This window comes from Microtus pennsylvanicus, chromosome 15, assembly GCF_037038515.1.
Source record: "Microtus pennsylvanicus isolate mMicPen1 chromosome 15, mMicPen1.hap1, whole genome shotgun sequence".
NCBI classification, from domain to species: domain Eukaryota; kingdom Metazoa; phylum Chordata; class Mammalia; order Rodentia; family Cricetidae; genus Microtus; species Microtus pennsylvanicus.
Window position 1 is genome coordinate 1123951 of NC_134593.1, and position 22275 is coordinate 1146225.

The following is a 22275-nucleotide window of genomic DNA, read 5'->3' on the forward strand; positions in this document are numbered from 1 at the left end:
TCTCCTGTCTGGTGGGCTGGTGAGTGTGCAAGCAATTTGGTTCTCTGATTTTCAAGTTCTCTTTCCTTTGAGCGGTTTACCCAGGGTCCAGGCTTTTATTTCACGTCGGCGCTGAAGTCTGTGAGTTCAGAGGAGATTGATTTCTGTTTTGGGAGGTTAGGGCCCGGCAGCAAGGTGAACTACCTGGCTTGTCTCCACGTGGGTCTCGTCAGTCTTGGGTCCGGAGACCTGGTGACCCAGAAATAGATTCTCCCACGTGCATTCTCGGGAAATCCTGACTTCGTTTTGCTTGCTAGGCACCGTTATTACCCCAGCGCTGTTGGTTCGTCAGTTCGGGCGACCCCGGGAGGGTGAGTTGAGTCCGTGTTTTACTTTTCTGGTGAATGTCTCTGGGGGCCACGACCTTGGCCGATTTGAAAATCCTTTTTGAAGTGTTTGCTGTAGAATTTGCTCAGAGCATGTATGAGACTAGATAGCAAACTCTGAGGACAGGTGTTTAATTAGCCCTGTGAGGATAAGACATAAGACACATTGAGAAGGACCAGGGATCTCAGCTTAGTGCAAATTGAAATTGCAGCGCCACGGTCCGTTCTGGTGAGACAGCTCCGGTTACGTCGGAGACTATCTGAGCCATTCTGGGCATCCTTTTCGAAGAGCCAACAAAAGTATAAAGTCCAGCCCCTTGTTGGTGTACAGTAACTGGTAACTACCTTGTAAAGTAAGAGGCGACTTTACAGAACATACTGTGGCTACTTTTTCTCATGACCTGTGTGATCTCACTAGGTTCGCTTTTTTTTTTTTTTTAAATGCTAGTCAGAATGTAAACTTGGTTTTTTTTTTACGGGTTTGTTTTTAATTATGTATGTACATATGGGGACGGTTTATGCAGACAGTATGCAGGTATTCTCTGAGCCAGAAGAGGCTTTTAGATCCCTACAGCACTGAGCTGCCCAACATGGGTGCTGGCAACTGAACTCAGGTACTCAGCAAGAGTGGTAAGCAGTCTTAACTGCTGATCCATCTCTGCATCCTTGCTGAATTGTATTAAGTTTTTGAGACAGAGTCTCATGTAGGTAGCTCCTGCTGTCCTGGAACTTTCTATGTGGACCAGGGTGGCTTCAACTCTCGATCCTCTATAACTGTCTTGAGCGCTGGGATCCAAGGCCTGGGACATCACACCTGGCCCATGGGTTGCTGCTATAGGCAGGAAAGATGAGAACGAAAAATCCTAGCCTAACTAATGTACTAATCGGCATTGGTGGCTCCGATGTCCTTATACTTGGCCTCATTTGTATTTAAGTCCATAATTACACACACAATGCATGTGTGTATGTGTGCCTGCTTCCTGCAGAATCCAGGAGAGGACCTGAATTCCCTGGAACTATAGTTACTGACAGCTTTGGACACCAGCTGTGTGAATGCTGGGGACTGAATAGGTTGAGTGCACAGTGAAGGCTTTTACGTCTTCCCAGGGCTTGTGTAGCTAAGGGTGTTGTGTGCATAGTGTGTGTGCTCATGCCCACTTCTCCTTTCTGTACAGAACTATGCCCCGCGCTTTGCTCCACATGCTTGTCACATGTGTCTGTGCCATGGTTTATTGCTTTTACTGGTAGTTATTTAAATAGCTTATGGTCTCACTATTTCCCCCAAATGAGTCACTAAGTCAGTTGGTGTGTGTGGCATTAGAGTTGGGCTTTAGTGTATTCTGTTTGAGAGGGTTCTAGATGTCTGAGGTCTGGTGAGACGACTCAGCAGTTAGGAGCACGTGCAGAAAGAGGACCTGCATTCAGTTCCCAGCCTCTATACCATGTCTCAACTATCAGCGAGCCAGTTCCAGGGGATCTGGAGACCAGGAACACATGGTGCACGTATGTGCATGCAGACAAACCATTCATGCAAATAAGTATTAAAAGATTTCTATGATATCTAGATACAGATATTATAGTGCTTCCTGTTTCTATTTTGTGCATGGTGCTGCCTTGGAGCCAGTCCTGGCTAGCAGTAATGAGTTTTATGCCATAGGTAAAGACCATGCTGACAATCCTTACTTAGCCTGAGTTCAGGCTAAGTAGGGTGGTGATAGGTTATCTTGTGAGCACATTAATGTTGGGAAGGGACTCAATAACCATGTGCTTCTTGCATGGTCGCAGGGGCAGAAGGGGCATGCTTTCGTAGTTACTGGAGAATTGATAATTCTGGTGTTAGTCATATTTTAGGACTTAAGGTAGGAAAAGTAGACTAACCACATAAGGAAGACGACTTTGGGCATTTTTCTAGGATATCCCAGGGCTTAAATGGTGAGATCCTATCTCAGAAACAGAAGAAGGGAGGACATTGGGGATTAGAAAGCAGGTTTAGTGGGTAAGAGGACCAAGCCTAAATTTAAATCCACAAAAGCCTGCCATCCCAGCACGGAGAGATGTGTTTGTGTTAAGTAGGTGATAGCAGAAATAGAGGTGCAAATTTGGGTCCCTTAATTCTAAAAGACAAGATCTTAAAGCTAGAGGGTCTTCTTTCTGACGTCAGAGTTCCTGTGAACAATGGCTTTTTTCGTGGAGAATATCTGTTATTAGTGTGTTGATCTTTACAAGTGACAGAGCCACATCAAACATTTATCTCCACGCAGCTGCAGTGTAAAGTATGTGTCACCTCGTTGATCTTTAAAGAAATGCTTAGTTGAGGCAGCTTTGTCTTAATAGCTTGATTAAATGTAATCTGTCTGCCTTCAGAACCCACTGTCTGGGCAGGGTACGTAGGTCAGCTTCTAGAATGCTTGCCTATCTAGGGTTTGTCTCCATTTGCACAGTGTCTGATTCTTATAAGATTTGTCTTGAGTGGTGACACTCCTGATCACAGCCTTTTCTGGTCTCTAAGGCCAACATGGCCTAAGAAAAGCTAGACTTGTCTTAAAACAAACAAAATTCTATGAAAAGTTTAAGATCACCATTGGCTCCCAAGTGAGTTTAAGGCTACTATGGGCTCCTCGATACCATTATCTAAAGAAAAAAAACACACACAACAAAAACATATTATGGAATGTACAAACATAGAAAACTATTCCCATGTTCATTGAAGCCTCATTAGCAATGGCTAAAATACTGTTTTAATTTGCAGATTAAGGTGGTACATACATTGGAATACTACTCAGCCTTGAAACCAGGGAGATGTTTTCTAAGGGAAATGAACCACACACTGAAGGACAGTTCTTTTTTTTTTAAGATATTTTGTATTTTTTTTAAGATTTATTTATTTATTATGTATACAGTATTCTCAGTACTCTGCTTGCAAGCCAGAAGAGGGCACAGATCTCGTTACAGATGGTTGTGATCCACCGTGTGGTTGCTGGGAATTGAACTCAGGACCTTCGGAAGAGCAGGCGGTGCTCTTAACCACTGAGCCATCTCTCCAGCCCTGAAGGACAGTTCTTGATCTTACTTGTGTGTGAGCCTAAACTGTCGAACTTAGACCCAGTGGGGGAAGTTCAGCATGTCTGGATTTAAGTTGCTCACCACATCTTCCTCCACAGAGGGTGGTGGTGACGGTTGCCTCTGATCAAAACACTTGGCCATTCAACTATGCTGTTTGTTTGTCGATTAGACCTTAATAAAGCTGGGGCAAGAGCAACAATTTGTTTCCTTAACCATCAAGCTTACCTTGCTTTCTCTAAACCTTGCATATTTTTAAAAAGTACTTGGAAAATGAGGTAATCTATAGAAAGTAGATTGTAAACCCTAAGGTGGGAAACTGTGATAGAAGGGAAAATAGCAAGTTAGCAGCAGGGGGAGTTCCAGCTATGGGCTGCCTAGCTGGTCATATGTGCTCTTTTGTATTCTGTCCCTGGTAAAGCACGTTTTCTTTTTCTTTTTTTTTTGGCTTTTCGAGACAGGGTTTCTCTGTGGCTTTGGAGCCTGTCCTGGAACTAGCTCTGTAGACCAGGCTGGTCTCGAACTCTAAAGCACGTTTTCTTGTGCCCAGCGGCTGGCAGTGGGTAGGAACTGGAACTCCGTGTTTACTTTCTTCTGTCCTCTGGTTTCAGGTTGAAGATGAAATACCTCCAGGAAAGAGCTGGGGCTGGAGCACTCCGTGTGTCGGCTCAGACGTCCTGTGGACGCCCCAGACTATCTAGAAAGTGGCCTTAGATTTGGACATTCTCCGGAGGAAGGTTTCAAGGCTGATGGGATTATAAAGGCAGGTGCCCGTTTGACCCGGATTTTCTGCATTGCATGTCTGCTGCTCCCCTGTCCCCTTCCTATGGCACTGGGTATGACTGAGCTGCAATTCTTTCTAGCTCTGTAAACAGTTGTTTGAAACAGAATCTAGATTATCCAAGCTTGTTTTAAACTTGCTGACCTCAGGCTGGTATTATAGGTTCATACCCATACTGGCTGGTTTTGTGTGTCAACTTGACACAAGCTAGAGTCATAGGAGGAAGGAGCCCCAGCTGAAGAAATGCCTCCACGAGTTCCAGCTGTAGGGTGGAGGAGGGCCCAGCCTATTGTGGGTGTTGCCATCCTTGGACTGTGGTTCTGGGTTCCCAAAGCAGGCTGAGCAAGCCAGTAAGCAGTACCCCTCCATGGCCTCTGCTTCAGCTCCTGCCTCAGGTTTTGGCCCTGCTTGAGTTTCTGGTCTGACTTCCAGCGCAGACCAAATAAACTTTCTAACTTGGTTTTTGGTCATGGTATTTTGTCACAATAGCTTGGTTTCTATTTGTAGCAATAGAAACCCTAACTAAGATAATATGATACCCTTTCATTAGCATGTAGACCAGGCTGGCCTAAAACTCAGACTTGCCTGCCTCTGCCTCCCGAGTGGTGGGATTAAGAAAAGCTCCATGACACCCAACAGTCATTGGTCATGGCATATTTATAAAATTTTTAGGAGATAATGTGTTTTGACATGTGTGCACACGCATGCATGAGAGAAACCATATACTGTGGAAGGCAGATATTTAACACCAGGAAAGACCTTGGATTGGTGTTTAAGAGATAGTGATTGTTCCTTTCAAACAGTGTGAAAAGCATTTAAAGGTACTTAAAAGCATTTGGAGGCAATAGGCATTGTTCAAACTGTAGAAACAGTGTTGTGTCTTCCTGAATTCACTTATCTCATTTTTATGTGATGGGAGGGACACATGTGTGTCTAAACCACTGCCTTCCTTGCCCACAGAACCAGTGTGCCATTTTCGCAGTCTGAAGCCTCCGTGTAGCTATTCCATGTGAAAGTGGACAGCATGGAGTTCAGTTGGAATTGTTATACCTTCTGGAATTAGCGGAGGCAGAGACTTCTGTGTAAAGATGGGATTGTGGAATTTTTTTTCAGATTATGTAGCCAGGTTGGATTCCTGATTCGCCCCCTATGTGTTGGTCACAGGTGTTTGCCACCACATTTGGTTGTACTTACAGTAGGAGTTTTAAAGGGAGAACCCCTTTTTTTTCTGTCAATTTATCAGCTTATTAGTCAGATGAACCCTTGGGTCCTGATTTCCAGTGGAGTTTTCTGCAGTGATGTAAATGTTCTATATTGCATGTTCAGGATTGCAATACAGAATTACTGAACAATCAACTGTTACTGCTTGGATGAACAGGTTTGAGATAGGGTCTTTGAGATAGGCTGGCCTGGAACTTCATTCTCCTGCCTCTGCCTCCCAAGTAAAGTGTTGGGATTACAGCCCTGAGCAGAAACTTAATTTTAATTAAGTGGTCTTGCAGTGTGTGTTTAGTTACACATGCAATTTTCTTTTTTAAATAACTATTTTTATGTGCATTGGTGTGAAGGTGTCAGATCCCTGGAGTTACAAGCAGTGAGCTGCCACGTGGGTGCTGGGAACTGAACCCAGTGCTCTAACTTCTGAGCCATCTCTCCAGCTCCTGCACATGCAATTTTTAAAAAATATTTATCATGTACACAGTGTTCTGCCTCTGTATATGCCTGCAGGCCAGAAGAGAGCACCAGATCTCATTGTAGATGGTTGTAAGCCACCATGTGGTTGCTGGGAATTGAACTCAGGACCTCTAGGAAGAGCAGTCAGTGTTCTTAACCTCTGAGCTATCTCTCCATCTCCCACAATTTTAATACCTACCCAAGACATATCTTGTTCAGAAGCCTTACTTGATAAAGGATTCTTTTCGTTTGGGTAGACTGATCTGGAATCCAGAAACGTCCCTCAGCCTCAGAATGCTGGGCAACCCACACCTAGTATGTTTTTCCCCTTTTCTTGCTCTGCACCCTAGCACTTTTTGTGCCTGCCACTAATCTAACAACGATTTTAATGTTAATTGCTAGCAATGTGGAAAATTTTAGTTCATAATTAGGTGAAGGATCGGAAGGTTGGAGGTTATTTGTGGTAATGAACTTTATTTCCATTACAAGAAAGCTCTTACTTATGGCAGAGGAAGTTAAAGCCTCCTTACTCTGCCATACTATGAGTGTGTCTCACTGGAGCTGGTGAGACTTCTGTGAGCATTGGGAGCAGAGCTCAGGGCTTTCGGGAGGTCAGCAAGTGCTCTAACAGCATCTCTCTAACCCCATCTTAATTCTTAAAATCCTGACTTTGTGTAGAGGTCCTCCCCCAATTTATTGTTGGCTTATGGTTTTGTTGAAAATTTTATATTTTGCAGGTCCTTCTTTGTGGCCTAAGCTAACTGTCCACTTGCTATGATGGCAGGTGTGTGCTGCACATGGCCTTCCGTTGCACTGAACAGCGGGCCAGGTAAAGGTGAGCAGTTACTCAGTCCTCGTGACTTGGCACATGGAGTGTGTTGGTATGCTTTATGTGAGTGTAATGTGTAACCTCTGTGTATCTTTATTTTCCAGGGATGATGCTAAGTAGTTCTGATTTCAGCGTGGATTCCAAGATTACAGCTAGATTCATTTGATAACAGGTAAATATTATAATAATTATATTTACCTTGAAAGATAAGGGATGCAATGTTATTAGAGGCTGAAGATTAGTTGCAAAGGCCTTTGAGGATTCCCTGGCTTGAGCAGCATCAACAGTTTGCCCTCCCTCAGTCATTCAGTTTGCCGTGATGAAGTACATGTCAAGTCCGTGTTTCAGCTGATCACACTGATTATACACATGTGCTGAGCAAACACGTAAATGAATCCAGCTACAGATTTCTTACTTGGCTTCAGCCCTTCCCTCCCAGGGAATTCATAATTTAAAGGATTTATACTATCAACATTTTGTGTTTTGATCTTTGTAATCATGTGAGATAAATGTAGTTGATCCTACTTGAATCACTACAGAAAAAGCACTGCGAGCTGGTGTGATTCTGTTAGCTAATGAGTTTGACAGTTTCACTTCAAATATTTATTCTGTGTATACTGGTGCTTTGCCTTCCTGTGTGCCTGTGTACCATGGACAGTGCCCAAGGCCAGAAAGGGGCATTGGATCCCCAGACAGCTGTGAGCCACTGTGTGCTGCTGGGAAGAGCAGCCGTGCACCTCAAGAGACGTCATGTAGCTCTCTAGTCTCCCCGTCATTCAGAAGAACACACAACTTATGAACACTATTTCCCCCGCCCCCTGCTTTTTTATCCCCCCAGAAACTAAAGGCAGGATTCAAGAAATTCAGAGATAACTCTAATCTGGTCTCCTTCATGCTGTAAGTCATGGATGTACAACAGATGATGAGCGTCTACATTCTTTTATGGTAAGGATTGAGACTGAGATTTTTTTCTTAAAGATTTATTTATTATGTACAGTGTTCTGCCTTCGTGTATTCTGCCTGCAGGCCAGAAGAGGGCACCTGATCTCATTATAGATGGTTGTGAGCCACGATGTGGATTCTGGGAATTGAATTCATGAACTTTGAAAGAGTAGCCAGCACACTTTTTTTTTTTTTTAAGATTTATTATGTATACAATGTTCTGTCTGCATGAATGCCTGTCAGTCAGGAGAGGGTGCTAGATCTTAATACAGATGGTTGTGAGCCACCATGTGGTTGCTGGGAATTGAACTCAGGACCTCTGGATGAGCAGGCAGTGCTCTCAACCACTGAGCCATCTCTCCAGCCCCCATAGCCAGCACTTTTAACCTCTGAACCACCTCTCCAGCCTGAGACAGATTTTGACATACACAAAGTCTAAAAACACTGCTTTGTAATTTGTGGTCAGCTGCTTGAATTTTAGTTTTAAACAAAGTCAAAAGATCCTGAGGTGGAAGAGTGGTGCATAGCAGGCGTCTAGCTGGACTGGGTTTAAGCGTGTGCTCTGTCACTTAACAGCACGTTTCCTGGTGTTATATCTTAGATGATAATGGTATATGACAAGTAGGTATTAGCTATAAAGTAAAGGATAACCAGGCTAGAATCTACAGTCCCAGAGAGGCTAAGTAACAAGGGGGGGGGGGGCTCAAAGGGGACACCTAGATCTCACTGAGGGTGGACTGGCGGTGAGGTGGGATGGGAATGTGGGGGTTCAGATGGGGGTGTAGAGAGAGGAGGGAGAGGACTGAAAGCCAACTGGAAAGGAATGGGGGTCATGTCAGGGTCAGGTAGAAGTCCAGTGTAAGGGGTTCTCAGGAATCTAAAAGTAATGACTCCAGCTGTAGCCTGAACTGTCCAGCTCTGACCAGGCAAGACTCCTGGTGGAGGGACTGGGACATCATCAACCTTTGACTAGTGACTAGTGACTAGTGACTGAGAGCCATGAGAGCCCACCCTGCCGCCGGCTGAATGGTCCAGAAACCTAGGATAGAGCCAAACACAACTGGAGATGCCTAATAGTCTGCTATACTTACAGATTGGTGTCTGACCCAGCTGTCATCAGAGAGGCTTCCTCCAGCAACTGATGGAAACAGATGCAGAGACCCACAGACATACATTAGACTGAGTGTGGGAAATCCTGCTGAAGAAAAGGATTGTAGGAGCCAGAGGGGTCAAGCATGTCAGGAAAACCCACAGAATTGACTAAGCTGGCTCATAGGGGCTCACAGAGACTGAACTGACAACCAGAGAACCTGCATGGGATTGAGTTAGGCCCTCTGTATACATGGGACAGTTGGGTGGGAGCAGGGCCTGTCTCTGGCTTTTAGGACCCTACTCATACTGGGTCACGTTGTCCTGCCTTAATACAAGGGGAGATGCTTAGTCTTACTGCAACTTGATATTCCATGTTTCTTTGTATACGTGGGGGCCTGTGCTTTTCCTAAACAACTGAGGAGGCAAAAGACCCCCACACACAGCTAAAATAAATTCTGTTCCTGCCAAATGGCCTACTCAGGATTGCCACTACTAAATTCTAAAATTAGGCACAGTGTGGAATGATACATTGTGTATCCCTATATAATTAAGTAATATTTTCTTAGTGGATTAATCTTGGTTTGTCAGTAAACTTATCTGTCATCATTTTGTAAGGTGATTTGTTCCATGTGCCTGATCCCTGACTTAGCAGAGTATTCTAAATTCTTCATAATATGGTTGCAGGCCAGCTTTTTTCCCCACTGCTGAGAGCCTGAGTCTGTCTATAAAACTGGCTTGTCTTCTCGGGGCTTCATGAGGATGGGCTGGCTGTCCACAGTAGTACTTATTCCATGGGACTGTAGTGATTGATCCTGGGATTTAAATGATTTGTTTTCCAAATAAATTCCTTTTTTTTTTAAATTTAATTTGTGTGTGTGGCTTGGATGTATGGTTACATTCCTGGTGGAGGCCAGGAGAGAGGGTATCAGGGTAACTGTGCAGGAGCTAACAGGCAGTAGTGAGTGACCACCTGAATGCTGGAAATCGAGCCCAGGTCCTAGTGCTCTTAAACACTGAACTTCTTTGTCCAATTCTCTTTCCTTCTTTCAGAGATGGGGTTTTCTATGTAGTCCTTGCTCTGTAGACCAAGCTGGCCTACAACTCAGATCTGCTTGCCTCTGCCTCCCAGGTGCTGGGATTAAAGGGATGTGCTGCCACCATCTGGCCCAGTCGATAAATAAGTTTCAAAGCAGGTAAACTCTTCACACTCAAGGTAGAGCATACTCAGAGATGAAAGCTGGCTCGGCAGAACAGTGCCACAGAATCAACTTGCATATCATTTGAAAAGAGCACAAAGCAAACCTTGATAGCGCTACATGCTGCTGAGCTCTTCTTTGTCAGGGGATTTATGGGTCAGCATATAGTTTACTAATTTTATGTTAACACAGCTTCATATTCTATAGTAATTTTTTTACATGTCCAGTTAAGGAGACTTACACAGAGGCTTAGCTTAGGTCAGTAGTATTTTTAATTATAAAAGCCTAGGACCAACGTCTACTAAGAATAGATAAAGCTGTGTGCTTTAGTACGTGCCTGTTGGAGAAGTAAAGGGAACACATGTATTACTGGAAGCATGTCCGAGAAAGGTTTGATAAGAGTGACTCAGAAGTAAGTTCACAAAATATTGTCGAAACCTGGGTGTTTGTACTCTGAGATTTAAGTGAGATTGTACTTTATCTGTACTCTATGCTTGGAGCAGTTAAAAGCAGACACTCGAAAGGCTCAGTTACCTTAAACATGGTAGGTAGTGTATGGTTTACCCGCGACCCTCTTTAAAGGAACCCTGTCCCCAAGCTAAGGCCCTAAACTGAATTCCAGGAAGCAGGAAGCTTCCAGTACAGTAGTAAAGCTGACCCCCACCCCAGACACTCAGTGAGTAAATAAGATTACAGGACCTCAATATCAGAACCAGCTTGTTTAAGGGAAACAGCTCCACTTGTCCAGTCTCTGTCCTTTCCTTCAGCATCTTGAAGCATTTAATCTGCATCCCGGTCGCTGACTGGCTGCTGGAACTAGAGATGCCATGTTTCATTGAGTGAAGCCCACTGTAGTTTGAGGCTGCTACCTTCTCACCTTTTATTTCTTCCCACAAACTTAACATTTACTTTTCTTTACTTCTCCAGTTTCCCCTGACTAATTTGTTCCAGTAGGGTTAAGTTGCTAGGGGGAACAATTGTTGAGCTATTTCTTTAATTGATGGGGTAAGGTTTAATGGCTGTAGCCTAGTTATTTTCCTAACATGTATAAAAACCAGGTTCTGTATCTCCAGCACACACTCCTATTGGGGAATGTTGCTTTTGTTTACGCTTCATTTGTTTAACTCTGAAGCTGTGTTAATTACTGTGCCTGTCTAAAATACCTGATGGTCTAATACCTGAATGGCCAATAACGAAGCAGGAGAAGGATAAGCAGGGCTGGCAGGCAGAGAGGGTAAATAGAAGGAGAAATCTTGGGAGGAAAGAGAAGAGCAACAACAGAACAAGGAGAGGAGGACGTCAGGGGCCAGTCAGCCAGCTACTCAGAGTGTGGCAAGCTGCGGAGAAAAAAGTAAAGAAAGGTATACAGAAATAAAGAAACGTAAGAGCCCAGCAGAAAAAGGTAGATGTGTTAACATAAGAAAAGCTGGCCAGAAACAAGCCAAGCTAAGGCCGGGCTTTCCTAACTTAAAAAATCCACTGGTTGGAGTCCATTGTGTAGATATAATTAGTTCAACAGGGTCTTCTCTTCTGAGAAGGTGGCTGCGAGAAAAAGGTGTGGTTTTCATCCTAGCTACCTTCTGTCCCTCTTCCCAGCTTTATTAACTTTCAGTTAGAAAAAAGTATTGACAGACACAGAAACCACCCAGGTAACCTCCGAAGGGCAAAGTGACAGCAGTATTTAGGAGCTGGAGAGATGTCTCTGCAGTTAAAAGCACTGACTGCTCCTCTTCCAGAGGTCCCGAGTTCAGTTCCCAGCATCTCGTGGTGGCTCACAGCCAATTCCACCGGCTTCTGTGTCCTCTTCTGGTGTGCAGAGGTACATGCAGATGCGTATATAAATCACATAAATCTTGAAAACAAACAAAATAACCCGCTTAACTATTTGAATACTACCAGCAAAGACATCTGGTTATGACTCCTGGGGCCGGAGGGCCGCCTCAGCAGTTACTGCTGGCTAGAGCAGCCGGCCATCCTCAGCATCGACCGGTCTGCCCCCTCATGCCTGCCTCGTGCCTCCCAGCACCCTGCCTGGTGCCTGCCTCGTGCCCGCCTCGCGCTTCCCAGCAGCCCTCTCGCGCTACCCAGCAGGCCCTGCGGTCGCCACGCATGCGCCCTGACAGCGTGGCCTCTACATCCCGCGTGTCTCACCGAGGAAGGCGGCCCTTTAGTTCTCCGTGCAGCAGGTATTGTCCGTCGTTTCTCTGTGGGAACTGAGAGCTGTGCGGGTCTGCTCTGAACGAAGGACAGGTGTCTGGGAGCTCAGGCGTCTGTTTGTCCCTCCGAAGCCGGGCTCCCCACCCGAGGACCCGAGAACGACCCTGGGCCGCCCGGGGCAGGCACACAGGCGGGACAGACGGCACCGACGTTACCCGGCTTTAAGGCGACGTAGGATTGTTTGTTTTGTTTTGGGGGAGATTGTTTAAATTAATTTTTTAAAATTTATTTTGCATACCAACCACACCCCCCCCCCCCCCCCCCCATCGCGCTCCTCGGTTCAGAGAGGGGCAGGCCTCCCATGGCGGCAACAAAGCCTGGCACATCGAGCAGAGGTAGGGCCAAGCTCCTACCCCTGAATCCAGGCTGGGCGAGGCATCCCAGCGTGGAGAATACGTTTTGCCTTTGAATCAGGAGCTTGCTTGTAGCCCAGGCTGGCCTCGAACAATGTATGCGCTACTTCAGCCTCCTGAGCGCAGGAATTACAGGTGTGGCTATCACCGCTAAGGAAACATCACCGCTTTTATGTAAAACACGACTTACTAATGCAATTACTCCCTATACTGAAAAGTAAGAATTACCCGCAAATGTGTTAAACTATAGCAATACTGATAGATATATTATTTAACTGATAATAAAATTAACAAACTTTTGTTTTTTATTTTAGTAAGCAAACATTTTAATGTAGATTTTCAGGCTTCATCTTAGATGAATTAGCTTAGTTTTTATATAATTTTATCAGGCAGCTAGTCTTTTAAAATCTAGGCAGTTCTGTTAAGGAATATGAGAAATCAAGATGTACAAAAAACCCTAAGAGTGTCAGTTAAAGTTTTTATTGCAGTCATGTGCAGCCTCGTATTTGCCAAGCATGAAGTACCAGCTCTGACTGTCCTGGGACTCGCTGTGAGATCGGCCTGCTCCTACCTCAAGTACTGCCTTACAAGCAGAGTGCTTCTGTTCTGGTGTTGGAAATGACACAACGGGCAATTTCGTTTTTATTTATTTGTGATGTTTCTAAGCATTTGCCATGTTCATCGTATTCTTGGTGTTGGTAAGAGTTGGAATTATCTGTGTATAACTGAATTCTCAGCCTTTGTATAAGGAAAGCACAATATTGAGGCTGAGATCAATATAATTTTTTTTTTTTTTTTTTGGTTTTTCGAGACAGGATTTCTCAGTGTAGCTCTGGCTATCCTGGAACTTGCTCTGTAGACCAGGCTGGCCTTGAACTCATAGAGATCCACCTGCTTCTGCCTCCCAAGTGCTGGGATTAAAGGCATGTGCCACAACCACCCAGCTAATATCATTTTAATAAATACAAAAATGTCCATTTTGGTCAAAATAAAAGTACATATAAAAAATTTCATATTCATTACAATTTGACATTTTTCATTTATCCCTTGCTAGGATTCTTCTTCTGGAGACTATTACCATGTCTTTGTACGAAGACATGTTGCTTTGCAATTATCGAAAATGTCGACTCAAGCTCTCTGGCTATGCTTGGGTTACTGCATGCTCTCACATCTTCTGTGACGAGCACGGCAGCGGTGAGTTCAGTCGTTCACCAGCTCTCTGCCCTGCCTGCAACAGCACCCTTTCTGGAAAGCTAGACATTGTCCGCACAGAACTCAGTCCGTCAGAGGAGTATAAAGCGATGGTGCTGGCGGGGCTTCGACCAGAGGTTGTGCTGGACATCAGCTCCCGAGCACTGGCCTTCTGGACGTACCAGGTTAGAGCTCAGGGGCTGGGAGACTGGGCGGAGAGTGGGGCTCTCACGTGAGGGGAGACGCCTGATGGCAGACGTCTGTCTCCATGTGCACACACACACGTACACTGAAGTATAATCTGAGGCCTATGTATGATCTTTGTTCTCTTGGTGTGGGGTGGTGCCGAACCTAAGGTTTTGTGCTTAAAAGGTAAGTGCTTTACCATTGTGCTAAATCCCTACTTCCTTCTGAGGGATTCCCTTAAAATGTCCTTCACTGTTATATTTATATTTCTTATAAACACATGAATGTACAGAGAACTTTGTTTAAATAGTCTCACCTAATTTTTATTGCAAGTATTTATCATGTGCTAAGTAGATATTTTTGTTTTTATATTTTGCGAGTAAACTGTCTATACTCATACTTTGGTTTTATTGTCTATACTGTGTGTCAGTTACCTACACATTTGTTCAACTCTAGCTTGAGATTTTTTTTTTTTTTTTTTTTTTTTTTTGGTCTTTCAAGACAGGGTTTCTCCGTGTAGCTTTGGAGCCTGTCCTGGAACTTACTCTGTAGACCAGGCTGGCCTTGAATTCACAGAGATCCACCTGCTTGTGCCTCCTGAGTGCTGGGATTAAAGGCATGCACCACCACCCCCAGGCGAGAACATTTTTGTATGCTAACGATCAAACCAGGGTCTTGCATATGCTAGCCAAGCACTTCTTCAGCGGTGACCCTGTTTTTGTAGGAAACTGCCAACTGTTTTCCAAAGTGCCTGCACTACTACTTTGCATTCCTGCCCAAAATGACAGGTTATCATTTTGACCATTTTAATGAGGTAGAGTGGAATCACTTTCCATTTTCTTGAAACGTGACAGGAACCCATGCTCATTTTCTGCCTATTTTTACATTTATTATTGTGCGTGCATGCTTTGGATCCATAGGTCAGATAACAAGTTGTGGCAACTGGGTCTCACCTTCATATGCAGTCTTGATGTTGAACTGAGGACTCTTAGGCTTTTGTTTTAATTTTGGGACAGGTCTCATGTAACCGTAGCTGGTCTGGAATTACCTGTGTCGGCTAGGCTGGCTTCAAGCACACAGAGTGTGCTTCTGAGCATTGGAATTAAAGGCATAAGCTACTATACCCTGACTTTGCCCATTTATATAGTGGTTTTGTTGTTATTGCCATTCAAACGATTTTTCTTATTTTGGGTGGCAGCTGTTTTTCAGATCTTTTACAAATGTGTTCTCCCAGTCTGTAATTCGTCTTTTTCTTACAACAGTGCCTTTCATGGAGTACAGATTTTTATTTTATTAACATCTTACCAGTTTCTTTTTTGGTGTTGTCTAGAAGTCATTGGTGGGGCTGGAAAAATGGCTGACTGGTGAAGAGGACTTGTGGTTTTCGTGGAGGACCTGGGTTTGATTCCTGGCGCGCACACAGTAGCTCACAGCGTCTCCCAGCCATGCGTAGCTCTAGCTCTTCTGACTGGTGCACATATGTAGGCAGAGACTGCTTGTTCCTTTCTCAGCCGCCCAGACCCGAACTAATCACACAGAAATTGTGTGATTTATATATTATAAATATATAATTATAAATGTATAAATATATAATAAAATTGTGTGATTTTATATTAATCGCAACACTGCTTGGCCAATGACTGTATATTCCTAGGTTGCTCTTACATCTTAAATGAATTCATTTCTATTAAACTGTGTATCGCCACATAACTGTGGCTTACAGGTAAAGTTCTGGCATCTTGTCTCTTTAACTCCATCTACTCTCTCCTCTTCTATCTGCTTGGAATTCCCACCTTGCCCTGTTCTGCGCTGCAATGGGCCCAAAGCAGCTTCTTTATTAACCAGTGGTATTCACAGCATAAAGAGGGGAATCCCACATCACTCACACATTCAGGCAACAGAAACATAGATAATGTAAATGTTATGGCCAGCTTCAAAGTGTCTGGATCTCCCTTGTGGTGGTTTTTTTTGTTGTTGTTGTTGTTTTGTTTTGTTTTTTCAAGACAAGGTTTCTCTGTAGCTTTGGAGCCTGTCCTGGAACTAGTTCTTGTAGCCCAGGCTGGCCTCAAACTCACAGAGATCCACCTGCCTCTGCCTCCCGAGTGCTGGGATTAAAGGCGTGCATCACCACCGCCTGCCCGCTGTCCCTTGTGTTATTGCCTACATGTTGGTTTGCAGTTTGTATTCAGGTCTGATTCATTCTGACTTAATCTTGTGGGGCCTCAGTATTTTGCAATTGTACCCATTCTAGGTTTTCCCATCATGACTGCTTTTTCCAGTCAGCAAGGAAGGGTATCTCCAAGGAAGATAGACTTTGCAGTCTTATGTACTAGAGAAGTAACCTACTGTTTTGTTTGCTATGTTCTAGTTAATGGTTCTGCCCAACATGGGTTACACGTGTATACATTCTAGGAAACAAGAATATTTCCTACAAGGATATAGGGGGTCTTATTTTTATGTCTGGATTATTTGGAAATTGGACTTCATATGTGTGCATGTATCATGTAGACATGTATTTTTTTCTTGGCTTTGGCTCCCGTTGCCCAGATGGCCTTGAACTTACCATAGCTGAGGTGGCTTACCTTGAACTGATCCTTCTGCACAGTTCCTACGTCTGTGACTACTACATGCATAAACCTTCACACCTAACTTCTGTTACATTTCTTTAGAACTTTCAGGATATATGTTATTCGCAGATAAGGCATACTTATTTTGATATGGTTTTCTGAGTAGCCCATTTTCTGAAATCACCTCGCTGTATGTTGTGATTGTGGGTTTTTTGTTTGTTGTTTGTTTTTTTGTGATAGGGTTTCTCTGTGTAGTTCTGACTATACTGATTCACTCTGTATACCAGGCTGGCCTCAAACCCACAGAGATCCGCCTGCCTCTGCCTCCAAGTACTGGGATTAAAATGTGTACCACACTGCCCAGCATGATTATGTTTCTAACCTGGCTTTAAATATTGTAAAAATCGTATCCCAGTGTAAGCATCTTTTCCACCTGAGCTCGAATGGGTTAAAGTCTGTGACGCTGTGCTGCTTCTCCTTCATTCGCAGGTGCACCAGGAACGTCTCTATCAGGAGTATAATTTCAGCAAGGCTGAGGGCCATCTGAAGCAGATGGAAAAGATATATACTCAGCAAATACAGAGCAAGGATGTAGAATTGACCTCTATGAAAGGAGAGGTCACCTCCATGAAGAAAGTTCTAGAAGAATACAAGAAAAAGTTTAGTGATATCTCTGAAAAACTTATGGAGCGCAATCGCCAGTATCAAAAGCTCCAAGGCCTTTATGATAGCCTTAGGCTACGAAATATCACTATTGCTAGCCAAGAGGGTTCCCAGGAACAAGCTACGATCACACAGTCCGGTGTCTTTGGCTTTCCATTAGGTAAGAAGGGATTTGATACCCAACACCTAGTTTTTAAACTATGATTTTGCACACTTTGAGGGTGGTGAGCCGTGGTGAGCTGTGGATTCCTTGCTTACTCTGCACATTGTTGCTCTCAGTTGTATTTGCATACTTTTAAATTATCTATTTTTTTTAAAACTTGAGACAAGGTCTCTACACAACTCTGAATGTTCTGGAATTCACTGTGTGGATCACTGTCCTCAAACTCACAGATCTGCCTGCCTCTGGCTCTCGAATCCTGGGATTAAAGCAGTGTGCTACCATGTCCAGTTTAAATTATTGTCAGTTTGAGCAGAATTAATTAATCTCTGTAAAACAAATGTTCGAGTTGTGCATTGCTAGCTATTTGGTGGTAGTAATTAATATGAGCTATAACTTTCCTTTGGGGGGCGCTAAGCACTGCTGTTTCGTGTTTTCATGTGATTCCTTTAACCAGCTCTGTCATTAACCAATAAGGCCATGTTTTAGTTTCTCTCACATGCCAAAATGTGTTTCTATTTCATTACATTTATTTACTTTGTGTGTGTGTGTCTGTGCGTGTGTGTGTGTGTGTGTGTGTGTGTGGTCTGTGGGGCACTGTATACGTACCACAATGCGCATGGACAGGTCAGAGGACAACGGCATGAATCTCTGTGCACCAAGTGGGTCCTGGGGATTGAACTCAGGTTGTCAGGCTAGGTAGCAAGTGCCCTTACTCACTGAACCGTCTTCGTGGTCCAGACTGCACAGTTGTTGTTTCTGCCCTTTGATCATTTAATTGCTTATTCAGTCACCATGTAATTACCGAATATATTTCCTGTGCCTGACTCATGGGCATGATTCTAAGTAGTGAGGATGCGACTATTGTTCAAGTAGGCAATTTAAAATCTAGGCTGACTCAGGATCTTTTTCGATAGGTGGGTGACTCATTCCCACTTCTTGCCTTGATAGCAATAGAATCCAGTAGTTTTTCCTCAGTATTAATATAATTGTATAAATTGGCATACAAACATTGAAGTCTCTGGTGGTAGACTTTTCCGAGTACTCAGATTTTGACGTTAATTATGTTCAGTGAGAGAAAATGATGTTCTAGAATGGGGATGAGGTGATAAGAACACACAAACAAAATGTCACGTGGCCAGGTCTAGTGGTGCAAACCTTTAGTCCAGCCCATGGGAGGCAAAGGCAGATGGATCTCTGAGTTCCAGGACAGCCAAAGTTACATAGTGGGACCCTGTCTGGCAAAGAGCAAATAAATAAGGAATGTTCCTGCCTGGCACTGCGGTTGTACACCTTCAGACCCAGGACTCAGTTCCTGCCTGGCACTGCGGTTGTGCACCGTTAGACCTGGGACTGAGTTCCTGCCTGGCACTGCGGTTGTGCACCGTTAGACCTGGGACTGAGTTCCTGCCTGGCACTGCGGTTGTGCACCGTTAGACCTGGGACTCAGTTCCTGCCTGGCACTGTGGTTGTGCACCTTCAGACCCGGGACTGAGTTCCTGCCTGGCACTGCGGTTGTGCACCGTTAGACCTGGGACTCAGTTCCTGCCTGGCACTGCGGTTGTGCACCTTCAGACCCGGGACTGAGTTCCTGCCTGGCACTGCGGTTGTGCACCGTTAGACCTGGGACTGAGTTCCTGCCTGGCACTGCGGTTGTGCACCGTTAGACCTGGGACTGAGTTCCTGCCTGGCACTGCGGTTGTGCACCGTTAGACCTGGGACTGAGTTCCTGCCTGGCACTGCGGTTGTGCACCGTTAGACCTGGGACTGAGTTCCTGCCTGGCACTGCGGTTGTGCACCGTTAGACCTGGGACTGAGTTCCTGCCTGGCACTGCGGTTGTGCACCGTTAGACCTGGGACTCAGTTCCTGCCTGGCACTGCGGTTGTGCACCTTCAGACCCGGGACTGAGTTCCTGCCTGGCACTGCGGTTATGCACCTTTAGACCCAGGACTCAGGAGGCTGAGCCAAGTAGATTTCTGTGAGTTTGAGACCAGCTGGTCTACAAACTAGTTTCAGTACTCGAGTGAGATCAGTCTGAAAATGAGTTTTTTCTGCTTAGCTTCTTTATTTATAAACGACAGTTTTGTGTAGTGAGTCTTTCTCTGTATGCCAGCTCCTCAGTAATGACACGGAGACTCGTGATTAATTATGAAAGCTCGGCTATAGCTTAGGTTTAACCCACTAACTCTTATAATTTAAATTAACCCAGTTATATTAATCTATGTTTTGCCTCATGGCTTTTTACCTCCCTTCCATATTGTACATCTTGTACTTCTGGGTCTCCACTCCCCACCCCAGCCTAGATTCATCTCCTCTTCCTTTCTCTCTGCCCAGAAGTCCCGCCTAACCTCTTCTTGACTAGCCAATCAGAAGGTGCCTTGGCAAAGACACATCTTCACAGTGTACAAAAAGATTATTCCACAATAATTTAGTCATTCCAAATGGCTGTTGTACATAGTTTTCTTGTCCTTGTATGTGTTTCTTTATTCTTTTTGTATATTTTAAAAAAGATTCCTTTTTTATGTATATGTGTTGCCTGTGTAAGTATGTGTACCACTTGTGTACTGATTATGGAAGCCACAAGAGGGTGTTGGATCCCATGGAACTGGATGGTTGTGACCCACGATGTGAGTGGTAGGAACCAAACCTGGGTCTGCTGCAGGACCAGCACTGCTCCTAACCACTGAGCTTCTCTCTAGCCCTGTACTTAGCTTTTGATCTCTCTTATTTTTAGGTGGATACAATCAGCTTTTTCCTCTTCAATGAAGTCTGTTAAAGCCAAGGAAGGGTCTGGTAGGATTAGCCAGATGTTTATTCAATCTGTTTGCTTTTCACAGAAGCTATCATGTATTCTGTGGTAGGGAAGAGCTGAGTGACATAGTCTTTGCTCTTAGGTTAGGTCTTATTTATCTTATCACAGGAGATGAGTTTAAGATAATTATTTTATCCATCTCATAGGAGTTAAATTGTGTTAGATATTTATTCAGTGGCTAATATTTTGTACCTAAAGATATATTAGGAAATATTCTTACATCTTCCCTAATTCTCTCCCCTAGTGAACAGCTCAAAGTTTCCTTTGGACCGCACACCAGTTGGAAGCCGAGGTGGTGGAGATGAAGATGTTCAGTTCAGACCATTTTTTGTGGATTCTCCCGCAGCCCCGGAACCCACTAACAGTTTCTTTAGTTTTGCTTCTCAGAACCAGGAAGCAGAGCAGCAGGCCTGCAGCAGGGCCTTTAAAGCCAAGAGAGTCTAGTCTAGCTCAGGTCATGTTCCAGTCGTCCACCTGTTTGCATACTGAAGTGACTGGCATTCCTGAGTTCACCTTAGGGGAGCTGGCTAGCTGTGGGTGTGTGCCTTCTGGTTTGGTTTCATCCATTTATTCCGTGAACTTCATCTCTAGTTCATCTCTGCTCACACAGGCGTAACCCTGACTGTCATAAATCCCTATCAGACCAAGCTTGCTTACACTTGTGTGAGCGCCAGTGTTGTATTTAAGGGTGCCTTGTATTCTAGTACGCATATGTTAAGTGTGTGCATTGATTTTTCCTACTTACCAGTATATTTATGTAAAAATGATGGTCTTGGAAAGTGGTGTCTTGCTATTTGCTTGTATTATACACAGTCATGTGTTAGCTTGTTTTGGAAGTGTGTTTATGCCAGTGAATGAACGTGCAATTTGATACATATGTGTTCAGTTTCTATTTAAAAAGAATTTACCTTGATAACAGTTATTTGCTGATTTAATTAGTATTTGTTTTAAAAATAAAGCTGCTTCTTAGCCTTTTTAACAGTTGTCGACATGTTTATTTGGGAATGCATTTCCTTTTTAGTGAGATTTATATTTATTTGTAATTTTGTGTGTCTCTGTGTGGGCATGTGCACAAGAATTCAAAGACTTGATCTCGACTGTTCTAATCACCTAATCTAAAATGTTGAACAAAGGTTGTCTTTGCTGAACTGCACAGCAAATGTGGTAATATAAAGGAATGAGGAGCTGGCTGTGGTGGCGCACATCTTTAATCCCAGCTCTCGGGAGGCAGAGGCAGGTAGATCTATGAGTTCTAGGTCAGCCTGGTCTACAGAGCAAGTTCCAGGACAGCCAGGGCTACAATCAGGAGCTTTTGTCTTAATCTTTTATGTGAATCTCCTAAGGGAGAAAATGGTTTTTCTGGTTCTGCTGAGTAAGAACAGCATCAAAATTGCCAGTTCTGCTGAGCTTGGAGTTATGCTGGAAGTCCAGAGTACAGTAAGATGGATCAGAGTGTTTGGAGTTATGCTGGAGTCCAGAGTATAGTAACATAGATTACAGTGTTTGGAGTTATGCTGGAGTCCAGAGTATAGTAACATAGATTACAGTGTTTGGAGTTATGCTCAAGTCCAGAGATAGTAACATAGATTACAGTGTTTGGAGTTATGCTGGAGTCCAGAGTACTGTAAGATGGATCACAGTGTTTTCTTAGGTCAGTCAATTCTGTACAGGGTGGATGTAGAGTGTAGCTAGAGTGGGTGCATGGTTATAAGTGACCTCAAAGTGTGAACTTGATCACAGATTAGGTGAAGGTTTGATTTGTGAAGGCAAACTTGAAACAGCATTTCTCAGAAGCCATTCCCATGCCAGTGCTACCGACCTTAAGAGTTATGATATAGTAGTTAACATAATTTCCAACACTTTTCCTGGGATGAATTACAGAATTATCCTAAGTGCTAAGTCAGATTGCTGTTGAGGTAGTAAGAATCACATTGAAGTCGCTTGAGGAGTTTTCATGTTTAGTCACCGTAGAAAATACTATTGCTTTACACAATGGAGTTTACTGTCTTTGGTTCTTCTCAGTCTCTTGGTAGGCTAGCCTGTTTTGTGAACAGATTGTCCTGCTTCTACTTCCCAAGTCCTGAGATTACATGCTTCCTTAGAACAATAGACCAGTGTGTGTGTGTGTGTGTGTGTGTGTGTGTGTGTGTTTGAGGCTAGATTTCTTTGTGTAGCCTTGACTTTCC

At 44.0% G+C, this 22275-nt stretch overlaps 1 protein-coding gene and 1 non-coding gene across 4 annotated transcripts; both read left to right on the forward strand.

Moving 5' to 3' along the window:
* On the forward strand, positions 1-21059 carry Ccnb1ip1 (cyclin B1 interacting protein 1). Of its 3 annotated transcripts, none has more exons than XM_075949679.1 (8): positions 1-19; positions 4037-4261; positions 6618-6715; positions 6814-6881; positions 7548-7654; positions 13564-13885; positions 16943-17276; positions 20334-21059. In XM_075949679.1, the coding sequence occupies exons 5-8, from the start codon at positions 7614-7616 to the stop codon at positions 20531-20533; spliced, it is 897 nt and encodes a 298-aa protein (XP_075805794.1). In that variant the 5' UTR covers positions 1-19; positions 4037-4261; positions 6618-6715; positions 6814-6881; positions 7548-7613; the 3' UTR covers positions 20534-21059. The 3 variants fall into 3 exon arrangements, 2 of the variants coding, with proteins under 2 accessions (XP_075805794.1, XP_075805793.1); XM_075949678.1 differs by lacking the exon at positions 1-19 and adding an exon at positions 89-350; XR_012907948.1 differs by lacking the exons at positions 1-19; positions 13564-13885; positions 16943-17276; positions 20334-21059 and adding exons at positions 108-350; positions 8745-11826.
* LOC142836241 (small nucleolar RNA SNORD126) lies at positions 7018-7094 on the forward strand. Its single transcript, XR_012908032.1, has one exon. It is a non-coding gene; the product is annotated as a small nucleolar RNA SNORD126 (small nucleolar RNA).
* Positions 21060-22275: the final 1216 nt, after the last annotated feature.

Excerpts from the sequence above, each read along its gene's own strand:
- Ccnb1ip1 (XM_075949679.1), top strand. The coding sequence starts at position 7,614 with ATGGATGTACAACAGATGATGAGCGTCTACATTCTTTTATG. Across the intron at positions 7,655-13,563 it reads AGCGTCTACATTCTTTTATG|GATTCTTCTTCTGGAGACTA; the intron begins GTAAGGATTGAG and ends ATCCCTTGCTAG. Across the intron at positions 13,886-16,942 it reads TGGCCTTCTGGACGTACCAG|GTGCACCAGGAACGTCTCTA; the intron begins GTTAGAGCTCAG and ends CTTCATTCGCAG.